General features: G+C 44.8%; 1 protein-coding gene across 1 annotated transcript in view; it reads left to right on the plus strand.

The window, feature by feature from the left end:
- Positions 1-2,456: 2,456 nt before the first annotated feature.
- Positions 2,457-20,335, plus strand: part of PTGFRN (prostaglandin F2 receptor inhibitor) — a 73,341-nt gene continuing 55,462 nt past the window's right edge. The window contains exons 1-3 of the mRNA XM_074166751.1: positions 2,457-2,528; positions 4,831-4,943; positions 5,924-6,744. Coding sequence (XP_074022852.1) covers positions 2,457-2,528; positions 4,831-4,943; positions 5,924-6,744 — 1,006 coding nt within the window. The remainder of the gene's footprint in view (positions 2,529-4,830; positions 4,944-5,923; positions 6,745-20,335) is intronic.

A 20,335-nucleotide genomic window follows, 5' to 3' on the forward strand; every position in this document is an offset into this window, starting at 1 on the left:
TTATTTCTGGTTTTATAGTTTATTTGTGTTTAAGCTGACAGCAGATCTTTAATTTGATATTCAGTCTTCCTTACATAAAAATATGTATCTTTTAGATTGGTTCTTTAATTATTCACTTTGTACGAGTTGAGGCACCAAGTTGCTGGGGGATAATTTTGGCATATACTGTCTTAGCATGTATGTTCTGTTCACTAATTCTTTGGTTGCTGATGCTCAATTTGGTACTAGAGATCAAATCCTGTTTGCACTGAAGTTGACAAGAAAATGTCCAATCGTTTGAATAGGGTGTTGATTTTATCCTTACTGTTCATAAGCTGCCATAGCATCTAATGCCAAATCTTTAATACCTATCTAGTGCTTTGAAGTGCAGCCCCTCATATTAGGTAGTAAGCATTCACAATTTCAACCAAAAAGCAAGGGAGGGACTGCAGCCCTGCTGCTGGAAGCGCAAAAGAGAGGCATGAAGTAGGAGGATGTTTCATTTATTGCCTAACAGGTTGGATAACTTTTTTGCGTGTGGTTTGCTCAGTGACATGGATGCACAACCCACAGCCACGGATGGGTCTCTGTAACCTACCTATTTCCTAATTATTATGGCTCTAACCTGTAGACCATCACCCAGGCAAGGCATCTAGAGATACGCTACTAAATCTATACATATGCATGGAAATATCACGATACATGGAGCTTTCTCCTCATGTGTTTAGTGCTCAAAAATTCCATCAAATTCAACCAGAGCTCAGCATATAACATAAAGCAGCTGTTTATGAGTGCTTAAGTAGTTAGGAACCAAGCTTCAGACAGCCAGATTTGAAAAATGCAGTCAGTCTTTAAATGATGTGCTCTGTTGAAAGGAGTCTAGTATAAAAACGCTCATGAAGTCTGAGAGTTTATGATGTAAAGAAACCTGTAGCACACGGTGTGTGCTTCCTCCTTTTCCTGGGTTTCATTATGCCTTCCTGCCTCACAGAACAGCTGTAACATTAAACCCATTGAAATTTGTAAAGTGCTTAGAGATCCGCTGAAGGGAGGCAATAGAAGAGTAAAAGGTACTCAATTTTCATTGCTATCATATCAGGCAAGATAGTTTCCAGAGTGTCTTCATAATAAGTAAGAATAAATAACTTCAAATGCAGAATCTGTTCTGTGCTCATTAATAGGTATCTCTCAGACTGTGGTTAAGGACAATCCCTTTTAAGGAAAAGGTCAGCGGAGATTTGAAGATTTGAATTCATATTTCAGTACCTTTCTGAGGGCCATGGCTTGAAGCACCAGGGTGCACTTTACTAGTGCATGAACACTATCCAGGTCTACTGGCATTTGAATAATAGTGCCAGACAGTTTGTTTGACCATTTTCTCCTGTCAAATTTCAACTAGATTTTCAAATAAATCATTCACCAATATTTTTTCCTCATGATTTAGTTAGCTCAATAGCCAGCTGAACAATATTCATCAAATAAATTACTCACCTTTTCCCCATCAATCTGCAAATAATTTATTCACAAATACTTTTTACATGAGGCAGCCAGCTCTAGCCAGGACAAATCAAGGTAATTTCCTACTCTTTTGATCAAATGCCAGTAGGACTTTATCTTGGACAGCTCAATAGATGCAGGTTTTAATGCATAATACATAATGGGTAAACTGAGTTTTTCACCTTTCTTTGTGAGCTCTCTGCTATTGCCCATATTTCTGTTCAGTTACTGAGAGAGGAATGACAAGGGGGCATACATTTTCCATGCAGGTACGCTCGGAAGCATTTCACAAAAACAACTGGACAGCTTCGAGGGTGTAGGGCTCACGTCAGCCACAACTGTGATGGGGCGGCTCCTTGGCTGGAACATGCAAGCTGTTTAATAGAGCAAGGCAAAATTTAACAAGAGTCAAGGGAGGAAATGAAGATGAGTATTGTGCCCACTCCAAAACACAAAGGGAACCCAGAGGCAGAATGAAATCAAGCAATGAGGAATTTGGCCAGCACGCTGGGGATAATGTCCCTAGCTCTTGAGAAAAGGGTCTTTAATGAGTAGCCAAAACACGAGACAGCACATCCCCATGTAGATGCCTCCAGGACAACGTTCGCGCTGTGCTTCCCTTTCCCTGGGGTTCTCATGCAAGCAGTTTGGAAGCCGCTGACAGTCCCCTTCCTGCCCGTAGTGGCTGCTGTACTGCTGACGGAGCAGTTGAGCATGGCCTTATCTGCCTGTCTGCCTATCCCTCTCTTTTGTTGTGGAGAGCTTACGGCTGCCACACACCAGAAGCAAGGGGCCTCGTGTAGCTAAGGCATTGGGACCAAAAGATTTCTCCCCTGCTTAAGTTTGGCAGCCAGCAATCTGCACCGCACGCAAGCAGCACTTTTGCAGCCTCTGCCCTAAACAGGGTGCTGGGACCCTATCAGCGTGGGTCCTACTGCTGTTGGTTGGAGATATATGGGACTTCTGAATGCTATTTACCCATGCTCTTTGCACTGTATGTGGACCTGCTACGCAGTCGTCTTACCTTTGTCCTCTGCTGCTCAGGCAACAAGGTGAGGAGAACAAGAATTGTTTATCCATGTCTGTCAAAAGAGAAACTTTGCAAAAGCTAGCAAGTATACGTTGGAGGAGTGGTGCAAGTAGGGAGTGGCTGCATGTGGGTTTCTTTAGGATCAGTGTGCGTTTGTGTTCATGCGCATGTGTGCATGCATAACAATGTGTTTAATATAACACTTCAATCTCGATCCTTCCCTGAGATTCTGTTGGTTAATCCAGTTCCACCGAAATGAGAGATCCCTTCAGCCTATGCATTATGCAGAAATCTAGGTATGAAGAAATGTAGGCAAACATTTCTGCAGCATCATCAATAAATGAATTATATGTGGTATCTACTCAAAACAACATGCTAAACACTGAAAGTCAAATGGGATGCCTTCCTCAGACACAAACAACTGACCACATATTTACTCTGTATCTCATAAATAAACATGGAGAAAGCACAAAAACAGAGGAAGATATTTGTCTCGACTTTATACTTGGAGAAAGCTTTTGCCTCAGTCTGGCTCTCATAGCTGAACTATACAAAATGGAATTGGCAAGGGGAAAAAATGACATAATCACATACATGTAACAATCCATTGAAAGTAGGACACACAAAAAAGAGAAGAAAACAGGCTTTGAAGGAGAAGGTAGACTAACACAGCGGTCAGCTTCAGGCCTGCTCTTTCTGTCATCTATGCTGGCGATTTATCAGCCTCGGAGAAGTGATTCTCAAATTCAATGTGGGATCTCAAACACCTGCTTAAATTGTCACAACATTACAAGATGTATTTTAACACACCCTGCTGCAAGGCCATGTAGTGAGGAAGGAAGAAGATTGGTGATGAATGGCAGGGTAAAGATGCTCTCTTGGAAAACATAGACGCCGAAAGAGACTTGGGGATTCAACATGGGTAATGGACTCCACAAGCTTTTTGTGCAGTGTAGGCAGTTAATGGTCTAATTCCATTATTAGATACGTGAGAAGGGGAAAACCAAACGGCTGAGAAATGATTTCTGCTCTGTGCACAGCGTGTGTTTATAGACCACAATGACTTTATATCCAGGGTGGGTACCGGCGAGTAAAAAAGCACATAGAAACATTTGGAGAGTCCAAAAAATGCTGCAGTGACTAAAACTGAATCTTACAATGTGAGGCTTCAAAGAAAACAATCTATTCAGTTTAGCAAGGAGAGGTGATAGGAGTACCATGTATAGTTACTTATCCATGAAAATGGGATGGGTGTGCAGTTTTGTAGACAAAGGCATAACAAGTTCTGATGTCTCGAAGTTGAAGTTAGACAAATTCAACCTTGAAGGAAGCAATTTCCTAGCAGCAAGGATAATTAAACATTGGAATAAATTAGTAGGTGGAGTAAGGCACTTGCCATCACTTGGAGTCTTTAAGACAAGATGTGTTGTCTTTCAAACTCACTTTGATCCAGCTGCTGTGAAAAAAAAAAAAAAAAAGATATCTATGTCTTGTGTATACAGGTCAGATTAATGGATTACAGTGGCCCCTTCTGTCTGGAAGTCTGACTATATGGGAGGGAAATTGGTTCTTACTAAATACGAAGTAAAATAGTGAGATGACACTTATTGAGAATACCACACACCACAGCTCAGGATAGCAGGGGTTCACCTATTCTTTTCACCGCTGTGACCAACAGTGCATAGCAGTGGTGAAGCAGATGCCGGTATCTGGCAGTTACAATAATGGCAATAGGGAGTTCCAAATCGGACAGTCATAAGGAAAATCTTTCCAAGGACATAAGGAAAATCTTCAAGTCACTGCTGTAACTTTTCAGCACTGTAATTCAGGTCCCGGATTGGTGATCCCCAACTAGCAACAGAGCACCAGAAATACAAAGCACAGAGAAAACTTGGACTGGGGCAAAACTGGGACTTGGACTCCTGCAAAATCAGTGGCCTTGTGCATACAGTGAACTTTACATTCCTGATTACATCCGTGTGTACATATCAGGATTGCTGCTGCAAGGCTTAAGAGGCACAAGGTGATGCATTTTCAGGACTAGAGTTTGATGAAGGATCAGCAGTTTAACCAGCAGCTGGCAGGTTGATGGCAGCTGACCAGTAAGGGCGAGAGATCTTCTAACCTGTTTTCTGAATTTGACGTGAGGGAAACGTCTTGGTTTACAGAAGTGATGTTTTCCAGTGAAAAAAAAATTTGTTTGAATGCTGGCCAAAGGAGAAGGTAGAGCAGAATGATTGGAAACAGGCATATGAAACATGGATGAAGATAGATAGTTTTGTTTTCTTTGGAAAGCCCTTTCTCAGTCACGCTTGTGGATTCAGCTTCATTTGAGGTTTGGGAGCTCAGAGAACTTCAGTGTGGACAGGACTAAGTGTCTCCCAGGCACCTCGTGGCTGCAGCTCTGCAAAGAGATCTACTGTGTGCAGGAGCTCAGGTAATTGTGGTTAGAGGCTGAAAGTTCTCCTCGTCAGTTTTAGGAGGAACTTGTTTCATTCCTATCAGCCAACACCCTCTGTACTAGAAAGCATTACAGAATGAATAACAAAGTCCAACCTAAAATCCAGTCTGATAATCATGCTCGGCTACAGAGAGTGCACTTCCTGCTAGTGGGAGCAAACAACCTCGCCCAAGCCAAGTCATGCTCAAGACCAAGGTGCACTGGAGATGCTAGAATAAAGCCTAAAGCAGCCATTTTGCACGGCAGCAGCAGCCCAAACCCATGGCTCTGGAGATTCCCCACACGGAGAAACGCGTAACGCAGATCTGGCTCCACCAAACAACAGAAAATATGGTAGCTTGAAGGGAGCCTGGGCCGCAAACAGCAAAATGGACACAAGGAGAGCACTGATTTTACAGTTACTGTAGCAAGGGGCCTGAAACAGCAGATAACCGTCCAAGTTACTAGAGAGCAGGCCAGTGCCTCGGTTCTTTGTTGTCACAAACAAACAGGAAATTAAATCCCCGGGCAAACAAGAATCTCTGCGAGCAGGCCGGGAAGAAAGGCGGTGGAGCGGTGGCATGAATGTCACATGGCAGCAGCCCCGTATTGCCTTAAGTGGGAACACGGGGAGGGAGAAGGAAACCCAGTCCCAAAACAGGGCAATGCTGCTTGTGTGACGGCTGCCTGGCATCGATGGCATGGGGAAGAGCGGCCCCCTTCATGCATCACCAGGCAGACGGTGTCTGCGCTGCCTTGGCCGGGCACTGGTCCTGCTCTCCCTCCCCTGACCCAAGCCCTGAGGCCAGCGGGACCACTCCAGGGAGCGGGCAGGAGCACAAGCAGGCCCATTGCTGCCGTGTGTGCCCGTGGATGGGCAGGGGACACGGGTGGGCCCTCTCGGCAGTGCTTTTTGAGACAATGCATGCACGGATGGGGACATGAGTAGACCCCGCAGTCGGGGCTGTGTGACCCAGGTGTGAGGGAGCCTCCGTGCCCGGCGGGGGTGGGGTGCACGGGCCGGCAAGGAGCGCCCGGCTGCGGTTTGCATGTGGAGATGGGCAGGACCGACCCTACCCTCCCCCCCGGCCTGTGTGGCGGCTCGATGTGGGGGGACCCTACGCTGGGGCTGCCTCTGTGAGGAAAGGGGGCACCAGCCGACCCCACGCTGCGGAGTGCGAAGACAGCGGACACGGGCAGACCTCACCCCACAGCGGCGGGGCCTCGGGAGTGGGGAAACCCGCAGCCGGGACAGGACGGGGCGTGAGCGGCGCCGTAGCGGTCCCGCGCGCCCCAACGGCCGCTCTCAATCCCAACGGTTCCCCAGCGCCCGGGCACCGGGGCTTTCCCGGGCCACGCGTGGGAAGCGGGAGCGGCCGGAGACAGCGTCGCCCTCCGCGGCGGCTGGCGGCGGCCGGGCCGGTGTCGGCCCCTCTTATCCCCTCCCCTTTTAGGGGGTGTGGGCCGGGCCGGGCCGGACCCCCGCACCGCCCCCGCTACCTGCGGGCGGGGGCGCATGGGGGCGGGCGCTGGGGAAAGTTTGTCTCTGTGGTTGGCTGCGCCGCGCGGCGCGGCCGGTCGGGGCGGGCGGGCGGCTCCGTGTGCTCGCAGGGCAGCGGGAAGGCGAGCGGCCGGCCGAGGGAGCGCCCTGCCGCCGGTCCTCGGGCGAAGCGAGCGTGTGTGTGCCGGAGAACCCCCTCGCCTAGCGAGAGGCACCCCCGTAGCCTTGCAAGCATGGGGCACCGCGGGGAGAGGGCGTCCTGCTTGCCTCTCCTCTTCCTGCTGCTGCTGCTGCTGGGTGAGCCCGGGGGTGCGCGGCCGAGGGCAGCAGGGAGGGTGGCTGGGAGGGGGGGGGGCAGGCCGGGCTGGGCTTCGGCCACCTCGCCCGCAGGTAGTGAGGGAGGGCCGGGCCGGTGGAGCGCGGGCCCCTCGGCGGGGAGGGGACCGCCGGCCGTTCCCTGCTCGCCTGAGGCGCGGCTGAGCCTAGCCGGGGCGCTGCCCTCCGGGGAGTCCGGACAGCCCCGCCTGCCCGCCGTGCTCTGCCGTCCCCAGGCTCGCCGGGCTGTCGCCGCCTTCGCCTTCTCCCGGCCCGCCCGCGGGCGTTAACGGCCGGCGCAGCCCTAACGGCTCCACAGCCCCCTCCCGCCCCCCGCTGCCCCCTCCAAGGGCCGGGGCGCGGGTTGCTGCCGGGTATCTCCCCGAAACTTTGAGGGGCCCCATCAGAGTAGCGATGGGGCGGTGTGCGTGCCTGCAGCGTGGCGTGGTTCCCCGGGGAGAGGGGCTTCCACGGGCGGCCGGCGTTAACGTGACGGCGCAGCGGTAGCTGCTCTCCCACGACCTGGTGCCTGGGCTGTGGCCGCTCTTGAGGTGAGGGCAGCGACATGTCACCTCGCAGAGCGTGAAGTGACTCGTTTCGGGGCCGAGGGGGGTGATCCTTCTCCGGCCTGTTCCACGGCTGCAGGAGGCGCCCCCCCCCAAGCCCTGTATGCCGGCAGTAGAAACCCGGGCTCTCCGAGCACACAGGTGTTGGGGGGAGAAGCGATATACTTCTCCTGTGCCCGCCCCTCCTGGCTCTCGGCGTTTGCTGCCTCTGCCGTGAAGTTCTGCTAAGAGATGAGGAATAACTGTGTAGGTGATGTTTGATGCCATGCTCACATAATTGTGTAGCTGTCGTGAGCTTAACGTGTGGCATTGTTCCTTACCGGTGTCAATGCCAGGCAGGCAGCATGCAGTGATAAAGACTGTAGCAAGAACTACACTGGACTTGTAGCATTGTTGCTAACAGTGTTACTCAAGTAGCAGTGAGTTTAACTAGAGAACAAGAAGATCGTTCAGGTAAGATAGTTATGTGTAGTATTTAAGTGGTTCAGTGTCAAATGAGTGCAGTCAGGAGTACTTTAGATGCTGGTGAGCAAGTGTGTCCCACAAATTACTACACGCAGTTCTCGATTCAGAACACTTGACTAATGGCAGGTAGTAAGCAGGAGCCTTTTCCAGATTTGGGGTGGAAGGAGTGAGTAACTAAACAGTGCCCCAGCCCCATGCTGCAGCACTCTTCTTTAAACAAAACTATTTGCTGACTTACTTTGTGCTTGTACTTTTGACATTGCTATGACTAATTCTTTTTCAAAAGTCTGCCAGACCACTTTCCTCATGGTTTGGCTGTTGAATCTTTCATAGCCAGGTCTGCAGAGCAGATAGTTACAATTGAAAAGTCAGCTTCCTAAACCTGGGCTCGTCCCAGTCTCTCTTTCCTGAGGCTGCTTTCAGGCAGTGAGGCAATCCGGGCAGAGGGATGTCTATCTATGAGATCCTACCACACAAAGGTGTCTACTGTGTTTTCTCTTACTTGCAGCTGAGGTTAGTCATGTCATTTATCTTTACAATATAGGCATTCTGCCAGCTGGGGAAACAGTGAAGAACTGGAGAGAACACCTTTAGTGGTTTTGTTTAGAAACAGAAAGGGAATAAAATTTTTCAAGAGAATGGCTTAGCAGGACAAGCGGAAAATCAGGACTCTCAGATACTCAAGGTCATGCAGCAAAAAGTAAAAACTATTAAGGATGACATGCAACAGGAAAGTTGTTTCCTTCTTAATTCCAGACAAAATAATTAGAAGAACTTAAAATGCGTATGCACAGATATCTGGCCACTGTCCATGATATGGTTTGTCTGGATGTTCTGAGCTGCCTTTTGGGGATTTTTTATTTTTTTTTTTTAATTGGAATGGTGCAGTTAAAATTGAAAGTGCTTTTGTGCGCAGGAAAAAAACCCCAATCTTCAACTTTTCAGTTTTCCTTGTGGTGTGTGTTGCAGTATTGTTATCTTCTGATATCATTACTTAGTAGCTTCTATGAGATATTCCAAATGTTAAGAGGTTGGGAAGGTGGTGCTCCTATCACTCTGGATGGGAAAAGTATGCTTCTGTGAACACGTGTTTTCTAGCAGCTCATTAATAGAGAGACAGGTTGGGGCTTTTCGTTAACTAATGTGCTGCAAGTGTTGAGGAATTCTTGTATAGGGAAGGAGTTGAAGCATAGAAGAGTTAATCCCTTGTGTGTATTTAGACTTGATTGTTTTGTTCAGATCTTTACAAAATAACCCAGCAAAAGGATACAAATAGCTGAAGTATTTGGCTGTGATAAATAAGAATGTTTTCTCATCCTTTCTTCTGGATCCAGTACAGTTATAATCTTGGTTACAGTTAATCCAGTATGGTTATAAATTTGGTAAGTAGATTGTGGGTCCTGAGATTAAGGCTTGATCTAGTCTTCTCCTCTCCTCTGGTGTGGTTACAGCCTGAGAAGAGAGGGCAGCATGAGGGCGTTTTGTACTGCCATTTGCCTTTTTTATGTGTGATTTCATTCTGCAGTCAATCTGCCCAAACAACATGTGAAATGCTCTGGAAACCAAAACATCCCTCCTGGGACAAGACATCCAAAAAACAAAACAGGTATCTGGTGGTTACCAGGGCTCAGACTGTTAAGTAAACAGTAAGCCTGCCAGCTCCTGGATTATTTTTTTTTTCCCCCCCTGGTTCTTGTTTGAGATTCAAGGCAAGAATTTCAGTGTGTTTGAAAAAAAAGCTGGTTTTTGTTTAAGTGCTATGGGGCTTGAGGAGAGCAGGTACTCAGTAAATCCTGGGGGAAACCCATTGATGATGGGCTTTCCAGAGATGGCCTTATTCTTACTGTCATTTAGACCTGTGTGACACTCGCTGTCCGCTATGATGAAAGTCAGTTCCAGCATGCCAGATCCCCAGGAGCATTGTGTATACGTGAATAGAGTTGTTTCCTACAACTCGTATCTGAAATTCTTTATTGTTTTTTATTTTTCTTTTCCTCAGAAGTTACAACAATTAGTCTTTCGAATCAAGGTTTAATTCAAACTCTGCAATAGAAAGCTTTTGGTAATTAGTGTAAGTTATTGTGATCATGAACTTCAAGGAAAAGCATGCTTTAATCTTTCCCTGCGTTTGCAGCTAAAGTGAAAGCATTAAGAAATGGGAGAGCCTCAAGGTTTAGGGCAGGGAGATGATGTAAGGATGACTGCCCACGGAGCATTCAAGGTGTGTTAGAGTGGAATCTGCCTCCTATTCCCTTGCTGGTGCCTGCTTACCTGCCAGTGAGTCCAGGCTGGTGGCCTTTGCCTGCCTGCTGTTGGAAGAAGGCAAGTTTAGATCCTCACTGGTACTTACAGAAGGAGTAGCTAGTAGCAGCTAGGCCTGCCTGTCTCTGTTGTAGCTTTGGAGGTGGTTAAAAAGGCTCCAGACAGGGAAATACCGACAAGCCTGTCCTGGTCTTAGCAGCTGCAGACTGCTAAGGTGGTAGAAGCACGTAGTGAGCGTTGAACTGGGTTGGTGAGGCACTGAAGGGCAGGTGGTGTTGCTGAGGAGGAAGCACTTTCTGTGTGGTTTTGCCATGATGATGTATTTTCTTAGCGTGTAGGCTGTGGGAAGCTGTGGGAATCAAAGGGTGAGCAGTGTAGTGAGTGCTTTTTACATCCTGTGTTCTTTTGGGTTGGCAAATGATAGTTTAGTCACCTTTTCTGGCTCTCTTGTGTCTCTGTAGGTTCCTGCCCAGGGCTCCTTTTTAGGGAGTCCTGGTGCTTTTTCTGAAATTCTTCGACCTTGTTCTCCAGGTTTCTCGACTGCTACATTTCAACATAGCAACAGCTTGCTCTCTTTAGGTAGTCTCTGTTGTATTTGGCTCTAATCCCTGAACTGAGGTATAAACCTGCCTGAACAAGATTTGAAGTAAGCAGTAGGGGTCATTTAAAAATGCAGCCACATGCTTGATTAGAGGGGAATGTACTTAAGAAATAATATATATCCATCCGTCTAGCTATATAAACAAACATTGAGGGACATTTGAGATTTCAGCTTTCACATCTAATAAATTTATGGGTTGATTTGTTTTTGTGTAGTAGGTTTCTGTTGTTGTGTGGTTTGTTTGGTTTTTTTTTCAGTCTCCATAATCCTTTTTAAGCGCTTACCTGCAAAACAGACCTATGTATTTTTTTAGTAGGAAAATGGTTACATATCTCAATAAGATACTTTTAGAAAGTGAACATTTCAATTCTCTGTTTTTAGATGCCTTTCATTGATTTTTATTTGTGTGTGTGTAGTTCTGTGTTTTAGAAGGAAGGAAATGGACATGTTAACCGAAAATGTGAATTCTTTCTGAATATGTATAGAAATCAATCACTTGAAAGTTAAGTTGGAAAGAACTTGAGGAAAACGTTACTAACAAGCTGGGTCAAAGTAGGGGTTATGTCAGTGTCTATCAAGGTCTCTAGTACTGCTTTCTTAGAAGATCTGCAGTAGTAAATGATAAAATCTGTTTTCTAGACGTCTGTAAGGCAGAATTGTCGAGGGATACCAATGTTTCAATTTCTGTCCAAGAATAGTGAGCAGTTTCCTGCATGACCTTAGTTCCTAACCTGAGCAAGGTCCCCCAAACCTGGATCAAACAAGACAGGGAGAGACTGTAACATAAGTGGTTTTTGTCTGGGTTGTTAGTATCTCATGCCCTAAGGAAGAAATGACCTTGTATCAATGAGATAGTAAGTTCTCCAAGTGTACATTTTTTTTGTCAGTTTATTCTTTAGAAAACCTCAAATTGTAGCTTTCTTCCAAGGCTTGAATACCTGCTGAGAAGGGGTTTAAAAATAATAAGATAAACTTTTAATACACCTTATGCATTAGGTTTTGCAAGGGGCAAAGATACAAAATCAGTTTCAGACCAAACTGCTTTTGGGATAAGATGATCTGAAAAATGGTTGCTTGGATGCCAGAAGCCTTGAATATTGTCTTTTCAAATAATCAGCACAGCTAAAATAAGATAAAAAGCAAGAAAGAAGTTATGGAACTTTAAAAAGTTTCTTAATTTTTTGAGTTTCATATCAGAAACTGGCTTACTCATTTACATGTAAGCTTTCATAATTGTAAAGCATAACTGTTTTCTTCTAACTGAAATCTGAGACAGAAAGAAGGATGGTCATCTTTTTTCTCTGGAGTTGGAGGAGGTTTCGAAGCTGGGCTTCCAGTGAAAATCATTATCAACTTTAACTATGGCATTCTGACTAAGTTTAAAGTGAGCTTGATAGAAAGTAGAACCTAAATGCCTTTGTTGAGTCTTGTAGAGTTATAATGCAGTACGGTAATGCTGGTGGATTTGATGTAATTGCTATGGGGACTGCATGAAACTTGTGGTAGCGTGTTGCAGTCAGTGTTCTTTTTTATTATACTAGATGAGGCAAGTTGCAGGGAAAGTCTTGTGACAGGGTATGAAGAAGCAGCCTGGAGAACAATATCTCTTGTATGCAGCAATGGCAAAATACTGCTGCAAAAATACGAAGAATTGCTGAGGCAAGCTGAAGTATTTGACTAGTGATAATCTCTATGGCCAGATGGAATTTGCATGGATGCTCTAAAGGATCTGAACCATTAGCTGAACTGTGGGAAGAATAGGTAAATAATATTGAGTCCTGGACAGGATTTCCTTTAAAAAAGGATCTGAGGATTATTTTTGTAATTAATTGACTTGTGAACTTCAGGAATGAGAACTAATTGAAGACTGGAGCTCCCAGGCAAACTGTCACAACTGCTGATAGGCAGGGCTGCCAGCTATGCCTGTAGTGTCTGCTTGATACTTTCTGTTATAAGGGCCATCTCTTAAATTGTTTATTATTCCGCAATACTTTAGGCATTCATGCTGAAATTTTCTGGGCTGGTGTCTACCACAGGTTGATATTTTATTCTAGGAAATCCATGCTGTGCCCCCCACCCAAAAAGAAAAAGCTCCAGTATTTCCAACCATACACTTGGGAAGGGAGCAGGGAGAAGCTTTTTTTTCTTTTTAATTCTTGCATTTTCTGGCCAATTCTCCCTCCTCGCTCTTGAACAAATAATAATCACAGCTGCTAAGCTGAGAAGTTCTAGCACCTCCGTGCTTTAGAGCAAGCGATGGAAATTTGGCTGGAGAGCTAACTTTGCATCAAGAATGTGGCTTTTGCTGTTCTTATAATGTGGCCAAATTTGAGATTTTTCATAAGACCTGGAAAAGCATTAGTTTGTAAATGCTCGGTAGGGAATTAGTCTCAGGTCCCTAGAGAAAGCACTCTGTCATTGCTTTTAAGGTGTCAAAGGATTACAGCTGGATTTGGGGGCAGAGAAGTGGAAGTGTTTTTATTCCAGTTTCAGACTTCCATAAGTGTGTTGTGAAGTGTGGTGTGGGTTTTTTTTTTTCCCCTCTCTCCCCCTTCTGTGAAATTGGCCAATGCTGGAGCAACGTGCTGGTCTGTGTTGATCACTGATCATATCTGCTGTGAGAGTCTGGTGCTTGTAGCACACAAAGTATATAATCTTTCTTATCTGCGGCTTTTTTTTTTAAAAAAAAAAAAAAAAAAATCAATGTAAACTTTATGTGTGGGTTTTAACTTTTGTGCTCTGGCTTCAGTTCTTTCAGGCTTTTTCCCAGGTGTCCCCCATTGTCCTTTACTTCATGCTGGCTGTAAAACAGCTCCTGCTCCTACAGTTGCTCTCAGGGAAAAAAAAAAAAAAAGGAAAGAACTTATGCCACTCTTTTTGTTTAACAGGCTTGATTAGTCTGGACATGCCTTTCTGCTGACTTTCTTAAAGATGTGGTTTAGCTATGCTGTTTATAGTGTTTGCTTTATGACTGCAATTTGCATGTTTTCATGCTTTTTGAGTCATTCTTGCCATATCAGTAGCTGTTAAAAAGAGTTTGGTGGAGCCATTACTTTGGGTCATGTTGGTTAGCAAGAGTCCAGTTCTGACAAAAGCTAGCTCTTTTGTTAGAACTAGGTTTCTGGCACTAGGTTTGCCAGTCTTAAAAGGAATAATCGCCAATGTAAGGGACTTTATTTCCATGTTAGCTCCAACTGCAGGGGTACAGCATCGTGTTTCAGTTTGTCTTTGATGCAATGTGGCTGTGGGGAATCTTTGAGCAGGCATTGTTCTCCTACTCGCGTTAAAATGATTGTTGCAAGAGAGGCATCCACGGGGACCTCTGCCAGCTTCTTATTGATGTGTTCAGTTTCATCTATTGACACACTACCCTTCATTATTACACAGTGAATCCTGTGGCACTGGAATTTGCTATTAAATCTGCCCTGCAAAAGAGAATTGGCAGGGGCTGCTTTAAAAGCAGTGTGACCCCTGCATTTCCAAAGAATAGCTTCTAAATACGAAACAGATGCTGAACTAGTAGAGGATGCTTCCTAAATTTTCAGGGTACCAAACATAATCATTTTGAGAGAAAATCAGGATTCATGTAATTTGTGAATAATCATTTAAGTTTCAATACCCTTTTTCCAGAAACCTATGTCTAATCAGTACATATATTCGTTTGTGCTTGAATACAGAAAGTAATACTGAGGTGAAAACAGGCAATTATTTGTTAATTGAAACTGTTAGAATAAGCAGTGAGGTGTTAGTCTTTTAGTCTGTGCTCCAATCCTCTTCTGAGTGCTAGAGTGTAAGAGAGGTAATGCATCTTCCCTTGCCTTTTGCCATAAACTATTTTGTGCTTTCAGAGCACCACCCATAATATTTACCCAGATATTACATCTTCCATCTCCCAAAAGAGGTGTTATGTTCTTTAGAAGCCCAGTGGCATACTGTGTATTGGCAGGTGTTGTCAGTGGATGGAATTTATGTCTGTGAAGAGGCTTTGTGTTGTATGTAGAGTGTGCTTGTTCATATTCAGTTCATACGGAGATTTAAATTAATGCAGAGTAGTAAGTCTATTGCATCAACCTTGTTTGCCTTTGATCTCAGGGTTTGGTTCTAGGCAGGGCACGCTGTACCTTTTGGTGTAGGGAGCTGAAGTGCTTGGAGCAGGTTTCATCAGTGAGAAAATAAAGAGCATGACTGCTTATCGGAGACAAAATCACTCTGTGATTGTCTGGAGGTGGGAGGTAGCAAGGTGAGCCTGGGTCTTGCATGTGTATCACAGAGCCAGGGTGAATGGATACTAACTCTATTGACTAAGCCCTGGTTGCTGGCAACTGTATTGATAGGCACCTGTCAATAGTTGCAAAGCTGCTGACATCCCTAGGTTTGTGGATTTATTCATTAAAAAAAAAAAAAGTTGAGAAAATAGCATATATAGCCAGGAGTCAACGTGCACAGAAGTGTGGCTGTTGCTAGAAATTAGAGATGGGGGAAGGGAGGCGAGGAGAGAGTACTGGAGCAGGACACTTCCCAGAGAGAAAACGAAGTGGGGGAATAGCTTGTTTAAAATGGGTTAAAGGTGTGCCTGCATGAGAGGGTGGTATTGGGACAGTTATCACCAAAAAACAGCTGTGGTTAAAAACACAAGTTTCTCAAAGCTCTGCAAGCAGATCTTGAAATACCCTAGTTTTCTAAGCAAAGTTTTCTGCTCACCACTAGTAGGTAAATGGAATATCTAATTGTAGACTCCTGCAGAATTTAAAACAAGGACTGAAGTGTGATTCTTGTGGCTGGAGGGTATGCTGTGGCATCTGAATTGACACTGATGTCTGCCTTTTGAGTCTGAAAGGGAGGGGTGAAGGGAAGGCTGCAGTACTCTGAACAGTTACTGGGTGGGGATGTCCTTCCGAAACAGTCGGAAGAACAAATGAGACTTCAGATGGTACTCTTGTTCCTGCCATGACCAGAGGGTGCAGGGAGCGTGCCTGTTCCAGACTTTGCCTCATAAACCTATAAGTATTAACATAGATTGGCCAAAGCTATTTGGAAAGGAGCTGTTAAAGGTGATTTAAAGTATTTCTCACTGACCATCCTGTTGGTGTGAGCAGTCAGCTTTTGGTTTGTATATAGATACAGAGATTTTTCTCCCTGTTTGAAGCTGTGAAGACACTTACCTCTTTGTGCATCTGGGCACTTCTGTGCCCAGACTTAGAAGGCGGGTCCTTTCCTTTCTTTAACAATTCCTACCCAGAGTAAGAAACTGGTCCCCTTACAGTGCTTTCATGGAACACACATATGCCACAAAGTAACTCGCTGGCTTCTCTTTCTTTTGTATTTTCTTCTTTTCTTGCACTTCTGGTTTTGGTGCATCGGGGTGAGAACTCGCTTTGTGTATGTGGGTTTGGCCAAAGTCCAGCATGAGTACTCTTCTCACGTGAGTGACAGTCAGCAGTATTCCTCCAGTGTCAGGGTTGCCTTGTTGCTGTAGAATCTTGCTTGCTGTTCAAAGTATGAGTTTTTGGCAGGGAGGAGGCTAGGACCCAAGCTGCAGTTTCTGTGAATGGCATAGTGATGAAGAGCACTTCATGCTGATGATTTTTTCATCTTAGTCTGGTGGCATAAGGTCTTTTTTGACCTTGGGTGCACAGGAGGGAGAAAAAGGAAAGGTGCCTGGGGTACCTGCGTGTGAGGAGGGGGCACCATGGGCTCATAGAAGATCTAGCAATGACACATGCTGGACCTCCTTAGGACCTGTGTGCATTAAACTTATTGAAGGCCAACTGAGAAGACTGATTGCTGGTTAGGTATTCTTTCCCCCTACCTCCTTCCTTAGGTGTCAAACTCTCATGTTGACAAGATAATGTGATGAACAGCTTTAGGCTTGAAGCCTTGTGCTGATTGTTCGAGGACAAAGATACCTGATATAAGGGCCCATGTTGTGAATTGGTGGTGGAGGACAGCTAGCCTTGGGGAGTTTGGTAATGTGAAGCTAGAGCTTTCTGCTTTTGATTGTGCGGGTATGAATGCAGCCTTGTGTCTACTTTTTGCTGGGCCTGTGTAAAATGAATTACTGGTTTTGCTTCAGTTGAGTGAGCATATGCCTGCTGGCCTGAGTAAAATAGCAGCAGGTACTGGGTGGTGTTTTAGTCAACAAGGTCGCTCCCTCAATAAGGCTGAGTGAGCTCAGTACCCTGTTTCTGATACAAAACAGCCAGATGTGTTAGCTGTGACTAACTGTGACTAACACATGCACATAGAGGCTGTCGAGGGGACAGCCCTGTTTGCCTTCTTTTGACTGTTTTGTTTGCATGGGTGAGTGAAGAACTTTGGCCTTCAAAGTTACTTGGGTGCTTTTCAGTACTATTTAACATCACCACTTCACTCTGCACCTCCCCATCAATTGGTTTTTTTTGCATTCATAAGTTTGAAAGGCTCGTGAATTGATGATTGTTTTCAATACATTCAGCCAAGGAGACTTTTAACGTGTGGTAATTAATGTCCTATCTTTAAGACCTCCACGTAGTCCTGGATGTATGCCACCAGATTATCATAGGAAATATTCTGATGATTGTTCCTGTCTGTTTAGCAAGACCTCTAAATTTCTCACAGGCAACGGCATGTACCCACTCTCTTGTAATTTGATATAAAATTTGCTCCTGAGTTTAAAACAGATCTAGTACTTCCTCAGAGGCAGTAGTGCGTATGGGTAAGTCATGCTGGGTTTGGACACTTAATCTCTAAGCATGTGCAGAATGGAGCAAGTATGGCTACTCGTGTTTTTGTTCTGCTGTGGCATACTTTGGAGACGGCAGGTTGATACGTTGAGTGTAGTAGCTTGAACGGTTGGTGGGAGCTTGCCGGGATCTGTGGCTCTGCTTCAGTAGCCTCTGCCGCAGGAGCCTGAGACTGTCTCCTAGCTAGCCTGCGTGCATTGAGGTGGTTCTTTTTCTTGAAAAAGATGGCATGCATGCTTTGTATCAAAATAGATAAAGGGCAGTGAATTCCTGCTGGGAAACTTGAATAGCACTCATTTAGATAGAATTCTGCTTATCTGGTGGTATATATTGTTGGCATTTTTAGGAGAGTGGAATCTCTCTCTTGCCCTCTTTCAGAACATCTGTTTCTGTGCATGAAGTCATCTTTTGCCTGCCCTTTTTTTTTTTTTTTTTCCCCCATTTGAGTCGACTTCTACCTAAACAGTCTCCTCTGCAGCATCAGAAGTATGAATGCCAGCAGGGATTTTGTCAGGTCATCTTGGGTGTTTTGTTCTGCAGGAAAGTCACTGTGGTTAGAAGCACTGGAGTGTATACTTCTGATTGGGCAGAACCGTGAGAGGCCTTGGGACTTAAGCTGGGCTGAGTGTTGATGCAGGGCGATAGCAAAGGTATAACTGCATGTGAAACTTTACAGAGGTTCCTCACTGCATCTGTCTCAGATGAAGTAAGGACCTGTATGCCATCTCTCCTGACTATATCAGGCTGGTCTAATGAAAGATCTCTAAAGAATATCGCCTTAGACCACGTGGCTACATAAATACTGCGACTAGAATATACAGTTTTCTGTGAAGTTATAATTCTGATGATGATTTCTGCCATGGGCATGCTGAATTACGCATTGCATGGAGGTTCCTGTCACAGGTCACAAGTAATAATAAAACCAGAGTTTTAAAACCAAGTAAGTTCTACAAATTTTTGTAGTTGGCAAAACATTCTTTGAATTTGTGGTGATAGTCCTATAGTGTCCTGGTTTGGGGGTGGAGCAGAGGCAACTTTCTGTGCAGTGAGAGAGGCTCGCTCTTATCCTTGTTGCTGCGGCTCCCAGGGTCAGCTGACCTGGTTGTTTACCCTTGGAGGGGCTGTACCTGTGGGGAGGGGTGGGCAGGTCACGTGACCCAAACTGACCAATAGGGTGTTCCAGCCCATCTGCCATGCTCAGTATAAAAGCTGAGGGTTCAAAGGGGTCAGGTTGGCTCTCCTCGGTGGCTGTCTTTCTTTAATGACTGACGTCTGAGGAGGATCCTGTCAGTTTGTCTACCTTGGATCCTGATCCATGGGTTCCTGAATTAAGATCCAGTTTCCAGTCATCACTGAGTCCAGTCTGGAACTTTTCCAGTGCCTGCCGGTGACATCTCCCTTGGGGAGCTCGATACTGGTTTGTATATATTGCATCTATTTCATTATTTCCTTTTTTATTATTAATATTTCATTAAAATAGATTATTTTTTTCCTAAACTCATAAGTCTCTTATCTCTCTTCTTTCTCTCCTTGGAGCAAGAGGTGGGGGAGAGCATCTGTTGTCTTGGCATTGGCCAACCCAGCCCAAACTGAGACATACAGAAATTCCACTGTCCCTTTCTGGATTGCACCACCCTACCCCCTTAGCATTATCTAACTCAGAGTGCTGTACCAGGTTGTTTTTTTTTTTATGTTGAGATGGAAACTCATTGGAATGAGTTGGTGTTTTCTTTCCCTGTCCTTTGACTTTTCTGACATTTAAGGAGGAAATGGGGACAAACATTTAACTGGGTGACATCCAGGCTTAACAGAAGCTTCTGAGGTTAGACTGAAGGAAGTCTGTCCTTTTTTCCTCCCTTTTAAAGACAGAAGTTAAGGAGCCTCATTTTAAACTTTTCCTGCAGGATGTTTCTTGTAACTCTAGTACTGTCTCATGGTCTTAGTCTGGCTTTGTCTGCAATTCAGCATTCAACTGTTGCGTATTGCCACAAAAACATATAAATGCTGAAACAGTCCACAATAGTGATGCTAAATTTGTTACTAGTTTCCAGTGTTGACATTCGAGGATGTGGCCTTTACCTCTGCTGTTGTTTCAGGCTCTATGCACATAACTTCACAGCCTTGGTTTATGATACATCTGTTTGGGTGGGTTTCACTCAAAGTTTGAGCTAAACAGTGTATAAATATGTATCCTTCCTGTAGAAGATAAGGTTCCGATTATAATCTCAGTTGAGTTCTGCTGCTTAACAGGTGATAGTTTCAGTGGTAACCAGTTGACTGTCCAAACATGTGACTCTTCCCTAGTAGTCAGCTATGTACATAGTCTTTCTTAAAGCACTTGTCAGCTAGGAATAAGAAGTTGTTTTGATTATTCACAGCACCATGCCTGAGAGCTTTCTTACTCAGATTACAAAATCTCTAGAGTAACGTGATGCGAGTACAGCTTTATTAGAATTGTGAACTCCCATAGTGATTAAAAGGAAAGAATACATCCACCAAGTGGATTAATGAAGATGGTTCTTTTTATCAGTAGAGAGATTTTTTTCAGTAGAATCTCAGAGAATTCTGGGAGATCTTACTGGTTGTACCGAGCAACTGTAGGTGATGGACAGGTAGTGAATTTCTTGCATTGAACTGTTAATACATGAAAGTACAGTAGTGTGAATGGGGCAGGTAAAAATATAAATACCTTGAACACAAGTGCTCAGGGAAGATAATTACTCAAGTGTTCAACTGATTTCTTTTTCCTTTTTTTTTTTAAACACCAATTCTCTTTGGCTAAGAGGATCTCCTTTTATGATAAAGCCAAATAATACTTCTTTTCAATCTAGGGACAGACTGGACTTCTGTACTTTAAGATTTCCTAGCAATCCCCTGTCCAAGGCTTGCTTATTCCTTGTGAAAGGGACAAAGATCATGAAATAATCTGTGTTTTGTCTGGAGAAAGGCAAAACCTG

This window comes from Numenius arquata, chromosome 1, assembly GCF_964106895.1.
Source record: "Numenius arquata chromosome 1, bNumArq3.hap1.1, whole genome shotgun sequence".
Lineage (NCBI taxonomy): Eukaryota > Metazoa > Chordata > Aves > Charadriiformes > Scolopacidae > Numenius > Numenius arquata.